At 43.2% G+C, this 15,919-nt stretch overlaps 1 protein-coding gene and 1 long non-coding RNA gene across 2 annotated transcripts in view; one reads left to right on the plus strand and one right to left on the minus strand.

Moving 5' to 3' along the window:
* The window catches only part of LOC108538184 (uncharacterized), a 32,027-nt gene that overhangs the window by 5,486 nt on the left and 10,622 nt on the right, over positions 1-15,919 (plus strand). The gene's annotated exons all lie outside the window — the stretch shown is intronic.
* MYO5C (myosin VC) overlaps positions 8,454-15,919 on the minus strand; it is a 107,267-nt gene continuing 99,801 nt past the window's right edge. The window contains exons 39-41 of the mRNA XM_017886111.1: positions 11,397-11,571; positions 10,494-10,574; positions 8,454-9,219 (exon numbers count right to left, since the gene is read on the minus strand). Coding sequence (XP_017741600.1) covers positions 9,067-9,219; positions 10,494-10,574; positions 11,397-11,571 — 409 coding nt within the window. The 3' untranslated portion in view covers positions 8,454-9,066. The remainder of the gene's footprint in view (positions 9,220-10,493; positions 10,575-11,396; positions 11,572-15,919) is intronic.

A 15,919-nucleotide genomic window follows, 5' to 3' on the forward strand; every position in this document is an offset into this window, starting at 1 on the left:
AAAAAAAAAAAAAAACCTTTTAAAACATTCCTCCCGTCAGGGTGAACTTTTGCAGTAAAGATAAGGGTCAGCAAATGGTGGAGCCTGACCCCAACCAAAGCCAGGGGGCTGAGTAAGGGTGGTGTGGGTTCCCTGCAAGGCAAGCACCCACTTATTAAACATTTGACAGCCAAAGACCCAGGGTCCCTGTCTGTTCACAAGGAAGTCAACAGACAGGCCCAGGCCACGGCAGGGAGGCAGCCTTGAGGCAGCACAAGCATCTAGTGGTTTCAGGGACAGGCTGTGGCTGCCTGGTCCCGGACCACCACTGAGGCTAGTTACCTGACCTCTCTGAAGCTTGGTTTTGCTAATCTGTCAAGTGGAGATCTTAAAATCTACCCTCTGGGGTTATCAGGAGAATGATAAGAGTCAGTGCATAAAGCACTTAGCTCAAGGTTGGTAATACAGGGAGTGCGCCAGCTAGGTCATGCTGCCCTGAGTGGCAGCAATAGCGGGAACAGTGGCTGCCTTGGGGAGGGACAGGGGAAGGGGCAGAGTGAGGCTGGAGATGCCAAGGAAAAAATGAGAGGAGCCTATGGCAACGATTCAGACAAGACGCAAGGAAGTCATGGACTAAAGGTGAGAAAGTAACTTTTTTTTTTTTTTTTTTGAGACGGAGTCTTGCTCTGTCACCCGGGCTGGAGTGCAGTGGCCAGATCTCACCTCACTGCAAGCTCCGCCTCCTGGGTTCACGCCATTCTCCTGCCTCAGCCTCCGGAGTAGCTGGGACTACAGGCGCCCGCCACCTCGCCCGGCTAGTTTTTTGTATTTTTAGTAGAGACGGGGTTTCACCGGGTTAGCCAGGATGGTCTTGATCTCCTGACCTTGTGATCCGCCCGTCTCGGCCTCCCAAAGTGCTGGGATTACAGGCTTGAGCCACCGCGCCCGGCCGAAAGTAACTTTTATCTGAGGAATGCAAGTCCTTTTAAATTATCAGGCCCAGGGAGTCATGAAAATGAGACAGCAATAACATTCTAGTCCCCACTTTGAGCTGTGTATTCATCTTATTATTATTATTATTATTATTTTGAGACTAGAGTATCTCTCTGTCTCCCAGGCTGGAGTGCAGTGGCACAATCTCGGCTCACTGCAACCTCATTCTCCCAGGTTTAAGTGATTTTCCTGCCTCAGCCTCCCAAGTAGTTGGGATTACAGGCATAAACCACCATGCCAGGCTAATTTTTGTATTTTTAGTAGAGACAGGGTTTCACCATGTTGGCCAGGCTGGTCTCGAACTCCTGACCTCAAGTTACCTGCGCACCTCAGCCTCCCATGGTGCTGGGATTACAGACATGAGCCACCACACCTGGCCTCATCTCTTGAAACTGCTTGCTATTCACACAAGTAGCTAAAAAACAACCTAATAATGCCACACTGGACACTATAACCCACACCCTGTAGTGTAACAATGTATAGCCAATCACTAATCAATGTTATTTCTGTAAACCAATGAGAATTCCTGACAATTTGTATCAGCCAACTCCCTGTCCCTCTTTTTTGCCTTTACAAAAAAAAAAAAAAACTGCTTGTAACAAAGGCCAAACAATGTTCAAGGTTACTTGGGTCTGGGCCTTCCAGGCATCTGTCCTCACTTTGGCTCAGGTAAACTCCTTAAATCTTGTTTTGTGCTACAGCCTCTTCCTTTTAGGCCCACAAAGCAATGTAGTGGGATGGACTTGGAGCATGCTTAGGAAAGAGAAAGCGAAGGAGCTGGATTTGGCATGTGGGGTTGAGGAGAGGGAGATGTGGGTGCTGCGGCCTAGATTTCTTTGGGAGACCCAGGGGTTATGTTGCCGTTGCTGGAGATGAGGACAAAATGGTTAAGGGGGAAGGGAGGCCAGTGTGGCCCTGTTAATTTGGTAGGTGTTCCAGAGTGTGTCCCTTCAAGATTCAAAGACATGACTCCCTGAACATAAAGATAATTGGGAGCGCTGGTCTGAACATTTCAACGGAGTCAAATCTGAGAGGGATGCATTTATGGGGGAGGTGACAGTGGGGACATTTCTGATGAGAAACATCTGCCATGTGGAGCCCACCCTGGGGCTGGAGAGAGAATGGGGAGCTCATGAGTTGGGCTGAGCTCCTACAGCAAAGGGACAGCCAGCACAGTTCCAGAGACCTCTAGGCAACAAAGGCCTACAGGGCATCCCTTAGGGACAACAGCTCACAAGGAAACCAGCTACCAACTGCCACAGAAACACAAAACTATCCTGGGAGGGAGGCAGGACATCGGTGTTACAGCTGAGAAGCAGCAGGGGGATTAAACAAGTTTAAGGTCAGCAGCAGAGCTGAGTCTGTAAGTAGCGTGAATACACACTTTGGAACCCTACTTCCAAGCTAGCATGGTCAAGCTGCATGGTTTTGTCACAAAAGGTGAGTTAACAAAAAAAAGCCTGCCCTCCAGAGCCTGGCCCATGGTGGGGCTTGGTAACTGTTGCACCCCACTCCCCAGCCCTGTAAAAGGCAGCCAGTAACAAGGTCAGGCTGAGCACTCCCAGTAATAGCATTAGGATGGTGAGCCACGGGCTGTTAAGCAAGGGAGCAGCGTCATCCACGTGGATTATTCCAGCATTTGTGCTTCCAGAAATAGGTCAGAGAGAGAGAGAGAGAGAAGGGACAGCTGGCAGGAAAACAAACTAGGTTAAGAGATTGCTATGTTCTGGAGAAGAAGAAATGAGCTCCAGACAGAGGAGCAGCTATGGGAATGGAAGGCGAGAGAAACCCATGGCACCAAGTAGAGGAGGAATAGAAGGATGGCTGGGAGGCACGGAAGAGAAAGACAAGTAGAAAAGATGGCCGATATTCCATATCTAGATAAAGGCAATGTTTTTCTTCTCAAACTAAATTGCGAAATTTTTCAAATTATAAAAGGTGCTTACAATGTTCATTATAAATAACTTGAAACAGAGGGCCGGGCACGGTGGCTCACACCTGTAATCCCAACACTTTGGGAGGCCAAGGCGGGCGGATCACTTGAGGCCAGGAATTTGAGACCAGCCTGGCCAATGTAAGGAAACCCCATCTCTACAAAAAATACAAAAATTAGCCTGGCATTGTGGTGTGCACCTGTAATCCCAGCTACTCGGGAGGCTGAGGCAGGAGAATCACTTGAAGTCAGGAGGCAGATGTTGCAGTGAACTGAGATCACGCCACTGCAGTCCAGCCTAGGCGACAGAGTGAGACTCCATGTCAAATAAGTGAATAAATAACTGGAAACAGAAGGACACAAGAAGGGGAAGGTAATCGCCTACATGCCCTATGCCAACAAATAACTGACCTGTTGGTATTTTGTTTTCTTCTAGTATCTTTATAAGCATATATGTGTGTGCTTTTTTAAAAACTGGAATTGTATGCCATATACTACTTTAACTTATATAATAGCATTTTCATCTTCCTGTCACTGCATATTCCTGGAAAACACCATTTTTTAACCAGCACTCCAATTTTTGAGTCATATGGGCCTTAAGTCATATCACATAGCTAGCATTTTAGACCTCACTGGTTAAACATGGGCAAGCTACAAACTAAATTTAAAGCATTTTAAACTGTAAATGTTATACATATGATTGTAGAAAGTTTGGGGGGGAAAAGATATAAAGAAGAAGATAATCACCTATAATCCCACGACTCAGAGAAACTTCTTTTTACATTTTGGTGTATGCAAGAATAGATTTGAGACCACTGAGGTCATACTGTTCATGTATACTGATTACATTTCTATATCTTGATGTTTTTCACTTAGTATTTATATCATGAGCTAAATTTAATTTTAGTACTTTCTGTTGTACTTATTGTCAACAATCCTTTTTATGATGAGAGAATTTTCACAGCCAGAGCCAATGTTTCGATGAACATTTTGACAAGACAAAAATGCCCCATTTAATAAATTTTGACATGAAGTTGCTTTCCAGTAGGAGTTCATAGAACTTCTCAAACCTTCCCCTAATAACCTTAGGCCAAGCACAAACTGCCTTTGATATCTGTTTTACCTAAACATATGGCTTAAAAATTACCACAGAAATACATGTTTATTTTAAAAAGAACCAATACCAAAGATGAGAAAATAAAACTTGAATCCCCCATCACATGCCCTGCATTTTCACTGCCCTTATTTGGTTTGTTGTTTATTCTTCCAGACTTTTCTGGCACAAACACATAGCTACAGCTTTGGTAGTCATGCAAATAGGGCTACTTGCTTTCTTTGTCTAACATATTCTGTTAACACTTATAGATCTACCTTTTTTGGTAATAGATTCAGCATTATTCTGTCCTATGGAGTGTCATAATTTATTAAACCAACTTCCTGTGTTTGGATACTTAAGGTATATCCACTTTTTACTTTTAAAATACTGCTTCATTAACTCAATTAAAAATGGACAAAAGGACTTTCATACATTGCTGGTGGAAAGGTAAAGTGGGGTAGCCATTTTCCAACGGTGCAGCTGTGGAAAACAGTTTGGCAGTTATTCAAAACGTTAAATATACAGCTGTTACCATATGACCCCACAATCCCACTTCTAGATATATACCCAGGATAATTGAAAATGTATGTTCACTGGCCAGGTGTGATGGCTCACGCCTGTAATCCCAGGAAGGCCCAGGTGGGTAGATCACCTGAGGTCAGGAGTTCAAGACCAGCCTGGGCAACATGGTGAAACCCCATCTCTACTATACAAAAATTAGCCAGGCGTGGTGGCAGGCACCTGTAATCCCAGCTACTTGGGAGGCTGAGACATGACAATCGCTTGAACTCAGGGGATGGAGGTTGCAGTGAGCTGAGATCACACCACTGCACTCCAGCCTGGGCAACGCGGGGAGACTCTGTCTCAAAAAATAAAGGAAAAAAGAAAAAAATGCACCTACAAATGTTCATGGCAGCATTATTAGCCCAAAGTGAAAGCAACTCAAGTGTCCACTAACTGACAAACGAATAAACAAAATGTCTATCCCTCCAGTAGACTGCTATTCAGCAACAAAAAGAATGACGTTCTGACACATGCTACAACATGGTCCAACCTTAAAAACGCTATCCTATGAAAGAAGCCAGACACAAAAGGCCACATATTGTATGATTTCATCTATGTGAAGTGTACAGGATCAGCAAATCCGTAGAGACAGGAAGCAGATGAGTAGTTGGGAGGTGGAGGGAAGAGAGAATAAGGGGGAAGGAGGGAGTTGGGAGTGGCTGCTTAAGGGGTATGGGATTTCTTTTTTGGGGTGATGAAAATACTCTGGAGTTAGTGACAATGGTTGCAAATCCTTGTAAATAAACTAAGAAAACACTGAAGTATATGTTTTAAAATGACGGGTTTTTAAACATGAAACAAAACATGTGGACATCATATCTCAATAAAGATTATTTTTAAAATGGACAAAAGGCTTGTGTAGTCACTTCACAAATGAGGATACTTATGTGGTCAATAAACATATAAAAAAGTGCTCATTATTATTAGTCATCAAAGAAATACAAAGTAAAACTATGGTGTGATATAACTACTTATGCATCAGGAAACTTAAAAAGCCTGACAATACAAAAGTGTGGGCAAGGATACAGAGACTGGAACTGCCTTTCTCTGCTGGTGGGAGTGTAAGTTGGTATAACCACTGTAGAAAAATGGTTGGTAGGAGCTAATAAAGTGAAACAGATATATTCTATGACCAAGCCATTCTACTCCTGCATACATATGCCAGAGAAAATAATGCTTATTTCCTTAAAAACACACACACACACATGCACACACACATACGCACACACACACACATAAATGTCCTAGCAGCTTTATTCATAGAAGGCCTAAACTTGAAAGACCCAAATGTTCACCAGTTGTAGACTAAACTGTGAAATGAGCATAGAGTAAAAAAGAACAAATTGATACACACAACAATGTGGATGTATCTCAGACTTATAACTACAAAATGTTCAGTGTCAAAAACCTTTTTCTAACCCCATAAGCTGTACTCAGAGGCTTATGTTGTCATGTGTCACCTGGATCAAATTTTAAAACTTAGTGATTTTAAGTATGCTTAATCTCTTTCCTGATGCCACTATTAATGTAAAAAACACTTTACTATTTCAAAATAAATTCATGTGTATTGTAGAAAAATTAGATTTTACAGATTAACAGCAACAAAACCCCTCACCCATGCTCCCACCACAAAGACCTGCTAACACTGTGGCCTGTACTCATCTGGATGCTTTTCCGAGCACTTCAAAAGCTGGAGTATTCTAACTGAATGTCAGCATGCACGTACCTTCCAGAGTCAGCACTGGCAGCCACAGAGCAGACGGTGAGAGGTGAGGACTGGCGCGCGGCTTGAGGTGTGAAGCACCTCTCCCACCGGTTAATCTCCTTATCTTCTCAGAGTGCTTCTCAGCTTGCTTTCTTCCTCCACTGCACTTCCATGCTCCCTGCTGGGCACGCGCTGCCATCTGCATCCCTCACTCACCCCTGGAACTTTCTGCCCAGCCCCACTGTGGAGGGAGACCTTGGCAGGTTTGACCTCTGTGTCTGCGCCCACTCACTGAGCAGGCCTCACATTCACCTGGGCCGCATGTTCTTAACATTTCTCTATTTTGGTCTCCTTGCCACTGTCAGCTTTGTAGAACTGATCAAGACTGTGGGGTGAGTGCCTCCCTCTCCCCATGTTTCCACACATAAACTCCTCAGCCTCCACAGGTCTCCCTGTCCCCAAACATGACCTACTTTGTCCCATGGTTGACTCCCCGCCACACACACACAGTCCTCCAACAGGACTTGGCTCCGTCAGTTCTCTCCCACCTCATTGGCAGTAGGATGAAGGCAGGGATGCAGAGGATGTGGTACCTGCCCTCTGGGGCTCACAGGCCTACAGAGGAAGTGGGCAGCATTTTTGGCTTCCAGCCCAGCGTAAGTGCTACAAAAGAGGCATAAATCCTGAGTTATGGAAGCCGAAAATTAACAGTGATGGCTCCTCATGGGGTGGGGAAGGTCTAGAAAGGGCATAGAGGTCACAGCTCAGGATCAGAAATCCAGCCAATTCTCTGCCAAGTAGCCCCTCATTCTGACAGTGTGGAAGCACCCTGGAGACACAGCCTGAGCCAGCACTATGACATGTTTACTTCCTTTCTACACATTTTAATATACTTTAAATGAGATATTATGGATCTGTAAAGATTCTAGCATCTTTCAGTGTGACCCTAAAGAAAGGCATAAAACTTGTGCAGTTAACAGACATGTCATCTCCTTGCAATGAAAGAATCTGACCCAATTCATTTGGTAATTAATTTTATTGATTAAAGTATTACAAAGTTCTACTTTTCATTTTTTCATGTACAATGTATTGAAATGAACTAAACTCAATCACTTATAATATGAAAAGATATTATTACATATTAGCAGGGTGATATTGCTTCATAATCCTGTATTATTGCTACCTCTAAGACACCAGTCTGTATTATAGAATCACAGCTATCACCTGTGACTGTTAGATGCAGAAGGTGCAGTTGGGATTCTTGGGTTGGTAACACAACAGCACTGGATCCACAGGCCAGAGACTAGGAGTGCTTATCAAATGAGGTTTTAGGCTCTGAAAGGAAGCAATGAGAAGGTGTGCTGGGACAAGAAATAGCCAGTTCCCATAAAACTTGGGAAACACAGATTTCTCAAAAGGAGGGTCCCATATAATTTTTTTGTTACTTTTGGAGAAAATTAAAAAATAAATACATTGAAATGCTGATTAGAGAGAGAAAATAATTTAGGTTGCCTTTTTAAACTGAGTTGTTTTTTTTTTAAGTTATTGTATGAAAGGTATTAAAAAATAAAAAAAATTATGGTATGTTGGCAGGTAAGATGTGAAGAAAAGTTCTTTCAGAGAAGATAAATGGCATGGCAATTACGCTTTAATAATATATTAGTTTAAAATAGATATACACATAAAAATACTTCATATGATTCATCTCAGATTGAACACTCTCTTAAAAATTAAAAGGGTCAGCTGGGTGCGGCGGCTCACGCCTGTAATCCCAGCACTTTGGGAGGCTGAGGCGGGCGGACCACAAGGTCAAGAGATCAAGACCATCCTGGCCAATATGGTGAAACCCGTCTCTACTAAAAATATAAAAATTAGCTGGGCGTGGTGGTGTGTACCTGTAGTCCCAGCTACTCAGGAGGCTGAGGCAGGAGAATCACTTGAACCTGGGAGGCGGAGGTTGCAGTGAGCCGAGATCACACCACTGCACTCCAGCCTGGCAATAGAGCTAGACTCCGGAGTTTCAAAAAAAAAAAAAAAAAAAAAAAAAAAAATTTTAGAAGGGTCTAAAATAACCTTTTTTTATTTTTTGAGATGGAGTCTGGCTCTGTCGTCCAGGCTAGAGTGCAGTGGTGCAATCTTGGCTCACTGCAATCTCTGCCTCCCGGGTTCACGTTGTTCTCCCAACTTAGCCTCCTGAGTACCTGGGACTATAGGCGCCCGCCATCATGCCTGGCTAATTTTTCTAAAATAAACATTTCTAAATGCAGGGCATTTTCAGTAAAACGAGTTCATGAAAACCTTCCGTCCCCAGCAGGCATGGGGCAAGAGAGCTCTTGGCAGGCCATGGTGGCCAAATGGGATTATTTCCTGGAAGACTGAGCCCTGGAATCCACTTGGAGCTTTGTAAATGTACTCAGGCTTCACATGAACCTTAGAAAACTTGGAAGCCACTGTGTCCCCAGATCTCACTCCCTCCTGGTAGAGCCCTGCCACAGACAGAACAGATCAAGAGGCACGTGGAAGAAAATATGAGCCCTCCAGGAATTTCAGTCAAAACCAGCTGAGATTTGAGAGTGAGACATGGCTTTTCCAAAGACAGCTGGTGTATGTGAATTCTTACAAAATTACAGCAGCAGCACTGTCACTGTGAGTGAGAGATGATGTGGTCCATTTGAGAAAAGTCTATTTTCTTCCTTAAATCACATTCCAATTTCCATTGCCAATTAATAAACCACATCCCTCATATTGAATCTTCACTTAGCTTTTGAGGAAAAAGTGCATTGCCTTTTTCTCCTGCTATAACCTATTCAGAAAGCCTAGCTTGAAACTGCTGGGGATCTGAATCATTTCCAGAGCATGTGGAGAGGGGGTAAAAGGAAATGTGACTTGAAAGAGATATTTGGTATCCAACATCAGCTGTGATGAATCCTCGCGGCTATTTAGGAGAGCCTGAAATCAGAATCAGAGGAAAAATGAGTAGGGAAACTAACATGTTCTGCTTTACTGCTACCTGAAAGTCAAGGCAAAACACAACTGTCTCTAGTGGAGAACTCCTTGCACCATCATGTGAAATGACATACCTGAGAGCTTTTTAGCAACAGCACAATTCCAAAGGCTATCCAGAGCTTCCAGATCAGCTCTCATGAACAATGAACCAGCCCTGTTTCACTTCAGAAGTTAATTTCCCATGGGATGAGCTGACCATAAATCTGTTTTCTATTCTAATCTATTCTCATGGCATAATTCTAAGGTCAAACATGAGTAGATTTCAAGTATTACATTTTTATTGAACCCATCTTTCTTTTTCATTCATGGGTTTGCAACCTTTTTGGTCTCAGGACTGCTTTATACTAAAACATTACCGAGGCCCCAAAAGCTTTTGTGTATATGGGTATAACTATCAGTATTTGCCATATTAGTAATTAAAATGATTTATTAATTCATTAAAATAAGCTCAATACATGTTAAACATAAGTTTCCAAAACAAAGAAAATTTAGTGAGAAGTGGTATTTTCTATTTTTGCAAATCCCTTTAATGTCTGACTTAATATATCATATATAACCATATATTATATATGCTATATTTTAATATATATGCCATATTATCATATATATAATATATCATATATATCTGCTTCTGCATTCAATCTGTTGTGATACGTTATCTTGGTTGAAATACACGAAGAAAATCCACAGGTATCTATTTAGAAAATCCACAGATACCTATTTAGAAAATCCACAGGTATGTATTCAGAAAAAGGAAGAGTTTGCAGACCCTCTTCAAAGTCTCTCAAGGACTCCCAGGGATCCTTGAGCCAAACTTGGAGAACTGCTGCCCTAGAGTTCCTTAGGGGAGAAACTTTAGGGATTATATAAGAAAAAATGGTTATACAAATGATTATAAAAGAAAAATCATCTTGGTTTCCATTCAGCCTCTGCCCACTTGCATGGTATTCAAAGATCAGTAAGAAATAAGATATATTGACGGAATACAGCATGGGAATCATGGTTTTGGTGTTTTCATTCCCTTCCCACCTGGACTAAGGTGGATTCTGAAAATTTCACAGGAAAATTTCCTGCTTATCTTTGAGCTAGGTGCCTTCCATTTGTATATGTGGGTAAATGTACTTTAATCCTGGATTTCTGTAATGTTAATTAAATATCAACATCTTATACCATAGTTAGGAGATAAAAATTAAAAGGCACATCCTTAAGAATCTCACCTGTACTTTGCGAACAAAGGATGGAGTCACTCTCTTCTCAAAGTCATCTATAGGCGTGTATGAATTAAGGATCTTTATGATCTGCAAACAGTACAGAACATGGTGTTAGACCATGCAAAATAATAACTCTGTTCATAAAACAATGGTTCTGGTTATTGGGAACCATTGGGAAGCACAGGTGGTTCTTTTGGCCTATAATTTGGCTCAGGAACTGTATATTACCTATTTCCAAGAAAAGAAAACAAGGGGAGAAAAGTGCCATAGGGAGCAAAGGCAAATCAGATAATCAGACAACAGTAAGAGGAGCCCCTTTCAGCCTCCCCACCTCCCACATGCCCACCCCTCCACATATACATTTGTGAGTTTAATGGGCAGGGAATGCATCGCAGACATTTGTATGTATGTGTGTGATTATTATTATTTTTGACATAGGGTCTCCCTTTATTGACTAGGCTGGGGTGCAGTGGCATGATCTTGGCTCACTGCAGCCTCGAAGCCCTGGACTCACAAGATCCTCCCGCCTCAGCCTCCCAAGTACCCGGGACCAAAGGTCTGTGCCATAACCCCCAGCTTTTTTTTTTTTTTTTTTTGGTAGAGCGTCTTGCTATGTTGCCCAGACTGGTCTCAAACTCCCAGGCTCAAGCAATCCTCCCACCTTGGCCTCTCAAAGTGCTGGATTACAGCTGTGAGCCACCTCGCCCAGCCCATTTCTATGTTTTTAAGACTTAGTGTTAGTATTTAATAAATATTTATAGATGAAAGGGTGGGCCATGGGTGACAGGTATGATCCCAAGAGAACACACAGAATCAGGGTGCCCACAGCGGGCTAAGCCAAGAAAGGCAATGCCCACTGCACTGATGTGTCAGGGAAGAGCCAGGGAGACACTAGGCAAGCCCGGTCACCTGTACAGCAGACAGTGAGGTGCAGCGTTCGTAGATCTCCGTAGCATCACTGTCTGTGGTCTTCTTGACCTGAAGCAACCAGGCTGCCTGAGAGAGGGGCTCCAAAGTTTCCTTTGCTAAGCTGTTCTGCAAATTCTTATCTTTAAGCCATTCTTCTAAGTAGCTGATATTGCACCTGGAGGGAGCGGCAGAAGAACAGAGAACACTTTAGGGAAGGGTGCTAGATCCCCCTGTGTGTCCCAAGAGGGTACCAGAGTTCGCTGAGATCCTTAAGACCACAGCTCAGCAGTTTCTCATCTGCAAAATGAGGGAGCTGGACTGATGATGAGCTCTCCTAATCCAGAGTTCTAAGACTCACGGTGGTCTAGGCTGAGGGGCCAGAACAGCTATAGACTTTGGGGACAATCTGAGCAAAGAACAGTGATTGCAATCACTTACGAAATACAATTGTGAAAATTGATTAAAGTAAAGAAACAGTGATATCTGAAGAGAAGACTTCCATAAGTATAAAAAACAGTTTTCTTTTTCCTGAATTGGCAGAAATCTTTCAATTAGTGAAGGTTTTCTTTCAGTCGACTGCAGTTTTTATTCTTATTTCTGTCACTAACTGCCACATAGGTTTATGAGTTAAGAGGCATGGGTTTTAGTCCTACCAATCCACTGTGTGAGCCTGTGAAGTTAATCAACCTCTCCGGGCACAATGAGAGTGTTGAGAACCCTCAAACATTGCTAGTGGGAACGTAAAATGGTACAGCTGTTGTGGAAGACAGTTTGGTGGTTTCTCAAAATTGAATACAGAGTTACCATATGACACAGCAATTCCACTCCTAGATATGTACTCAAGAGAAGTGAAAGCATGTCCAAACAAAACCCTGTACACAAATGTTCACAGCAGCATTATTCGTAATAGCCCAAAAGTGAGAACAACCCAAAATATCCATCAACTGATGAATGAATGAACAAACTGTGGCATTATCCATACAATGGGATATTATTCAGCAATAAAAAGGAATGAGGTGCTGATATTTGCTACACAGATGAACCTCCCAAACATTACGTAAGTGAAAGAAGCCATCCACAAAAGGTAACATTTTATGATTCAATTTATTTTTAAATGTCCAGAATAGGCAAAATCTGCAGAGAAAGAGAACATATTAATGGTTTCCTAGGCTGGGCGGAGTAGGGAGTTGGGGTGGGGGATGAGAGTGGCTGTTAATGGGTATAAGGTTTCATTCTGGAGGGATGAACATGTTCTAAAATTGCATTACGGTGATAGTTGCACAACTATGTAAATATATCAAAAAGATTGAACTATACACTCTACTTATTTATTTTTGAGATGGAGTCTCACTCTATCACCCAGGTGGAGTGCAGCGGCCCAATCTCAGCTCAATGCAACCTCCATCTCTCAGGTTCAAGTGATTCTTCTGTTTTAGCCTCCTGAGTAGCTGGGATTACGGGCACTTGCCACTATGCCCAGCTAATTTTTGTATTTTTAGTAGAGACAGGGTTTCACCATGTTGGCCAGGCTGGTCTCGAACTCCTTGTCTCAAGCGATCTGCCCACCTCAGCCTCCCAAAGCGCTGGGATTATAGGTGTGAGCAACTGTGCCCGGCCTGAACTACATACTTTAAACAGGTGAACTGTAAGGTATATAAATTACATACCAATGAAACTGCTAAAAAAAATTGAGTGTTGAATAAAGTGATCTCTAAAGTCAGTTCCAGCTCTGGGCCGGGCATGGTGGCTCACGCCTATAATTCCAGCACTTTGGGAGACTAAGGCAGGCTGATCACTTGAGGTCAGAAGTTCGAGACCAGACTGGCCAACATGGCAAAACCCTGTCTCCACCAAAAATACAAAAAATTAGCTGGGTGTGGTGGTGGATGCCTGTAATCCCAGCTACTCGGGAGGCTGAGGCAGGAGAATCACTTGAACCTGGGAGGCGGAGGTTGCAGTGAGCTGAGACTGTGCCACTGTACTTGAGCCTGGGTGACAGAGTGAGACTTTCTCAAAATAAAGTCAGTCAGTCCCAGCTCTGACCTTAAGGATTAGCAATGCCCCATGTGGGTCTTCTTTCTGGATGTAACATTTGGACAGTGATGCTGAATTAATGTTATTCCATAGGATAGTGGGTATGAGATAACGTATCTTGCATTGGTTCTCACTATCCCCCATTTTTGCATTGCTACTTTTGTCCCACTAGTTTTGAGTTCTTATTACTTTTGTTTAGTTTTTTTTTTGTTGTTGTTGTTTGTTTGAGACAGAGTGTCAGTGTCGCTCTGTTGCCCAGGATGGAGAGTAGTGGTGCAATCTCGGCTCACTGCAACCTCCGCATCCTGGGTTCAAGAGATTCTCCTGCTTCAGCCTCCCGAGTAGCTGGGACTACAGGTGCTGGCCACCATGCCCAGCTAATTTTTGTATTTTTAGTAGAGATAGATTTCACCCCATTGGCCAGGCTGGTCTCGAACTCCTGACCTTGTGATCTGCCCACCTCAGCCTCCCAAAAGTGCTGGGATTATAGGCGTGAGCCACTGTGCCCGGCCTACTTTTATTTTTTTTTTTTTTTTTTTTGAGACGGAGTCTTGGTCTGTCGCCCAGGCTGGAGTGCAGTGGCATGATCTTGGTTCACTGCAAACTCTGCCTACTGGGTTCACGCCATTCTCCTGCCTCAGCCTCCCGAGTAGCTAGGACTACAGGAGCCTGCTACCTCGCCTGGCTAATTTTTTGTATTTTTAGTAGAGACGGTGTTTCACTATGTTTAAGCCAGGACGGTCTCGATCTCCTGACCTCGTGATTTGCCCACCTTGGCCTCCCAAAGTGCTGGGATTACAGGTATGAGCCACTGCACCTGGCCCTTTTAGTTTTTATTACAGGTTTCGTGGGGCTCCCATCTCAGCCCTTCTAATTCACCCTATTCAAATACTGCCGCAGTCTATTCTAAAATCTGAATTTTGAGCACATTAATTCTCCCACTCAAAGATGTGTAGTGGGTTTCCAGTTCCTGGTGAGATGGAGTAACCACACTCCATCTTGTCTGTCCCACTGAACGCAGCTACAAAGCCTGGATGGAATGCATTGGGCAGCTATTTGAGGACTTGGAAAAGTAAATAGTAGCAGGTGTATTGGGGAAGATGACCAGAATTTGAAGCCAATTTGACTTCCAAGTCAAAAGTGAGATCATCACTTTTCCCCTCTGCTATTCACTGGCCTCTACTCGCCACAGTTTGAAACTCAAAGGTGGGCATCAATGCTAACAAAGACCTCCAGGGGGAGCTCTCTGGTGCTAGCTCAAGGAGCTGAAAAGGGGCCTCCTAATGCTCAATGCCCTACCTTTTCCCTCTCCTTTTTCTCTATTCTTTCATGCTCAAATTCCGATCCCATGTCGACAGCAGTGGTGGCAAAGGAGGCCAGGAGGAACCTAAAACTCGAAGAGAAGGGAAACTTCCTTTCCAATTGGAGGATCTGTGATTCAAGGTTCTCTCTTTGCCCTCACCATTTGACCCCAGATGGGAGCATCTGCAGAAAGTACATGGCAGAGCAAGTCAAGGAAAGCTCCAGTTTTCTAGCTGAAGCACCAAAAAGGGGGCAGAAAGTAATAGGAATGCCACAGAAAGGGAGAAGCCTAGGAAAGTTGGGAAAAGCAGTTTGTTAAAGTTCTTTATTAACTCCTGGGTTTATCCCTGAGCCCATGCATGAATCTGACCCTAAAAAGCATACACAGACTTTGAGAACTGAACTATGAAACATACCATTACCCAAGTTCCAAGGTGGCCACTGTTTTTCACATATATGAAACGGACCCAAAGAGCACTACAAAACCCTTACACATGGAAATGACATGAGAACCACAAAACATAGAAGATGGTCAGAACTTGCAGTCTGGACCCAAGTGCATTGTCCACCTGGTGAAAATATCAACATTCTCTGTTGTGGGAAGTCAGCGACCCTGAATGGAGGGACTGGCTGAAGCCGTGGCAGAAGAACATAAATTGTGACGATTTCATGGACATTTATTAGTTCCCCAAATTAATACTTTTATAATTTCTTACGCCTGTCTTTACTGCAATCTCTGAACATAAATTGTGAAGATTTCATGGACACTTATCACTTCCTCAGTCAATACCCTTGTGATTTCCTACGCCTGTCTTTACTTTAATCTCTTAATCCCATCATCTTCTTTGTAAGTTGAGGAGGATACATGTCGCCTCAGGACCCTGTGATGATTGCGTTAACTGCACAAATTGTTTATAGAGCATGTGTGTTTGAACAATACGAAATCTGGGTATCTTGAAAAAAGAACAGGATAACAGCAATGTTCAGGGAACAAGAGAGATAAGACTTCTGGCCACCGATGAGTCGGATGGAACAGAGCCATATTTCTCTTCTTTCAAAGGCAAATAGAAATATCGCTGAATTCTTTTTCTCAGCAAGGAACATCCCTGAGAAAGAGAATGCGCCCTGAGGGTAAGTCTATAGACCTCCTAGGCTTATCAGTACAAGGAAATTCCCACCTAATAAAT

Source organism: Rhinopithecus bieti, unplaced genomic scaffold, assembly GCF_001698545.2.
Source record: "Rhinopithecus bieti isolate Rb0 unplaced genomic scaffold, ASM169854v2 scaffold_14454, whole genome shotgun sequence".
Classification (NCBI taxonomy): Eukaryota; Metazoa; Chordata; class Mammalia; order Primates; family Cercopithecidae; genus Rhinopithecus; species Rhinopithecus bieti.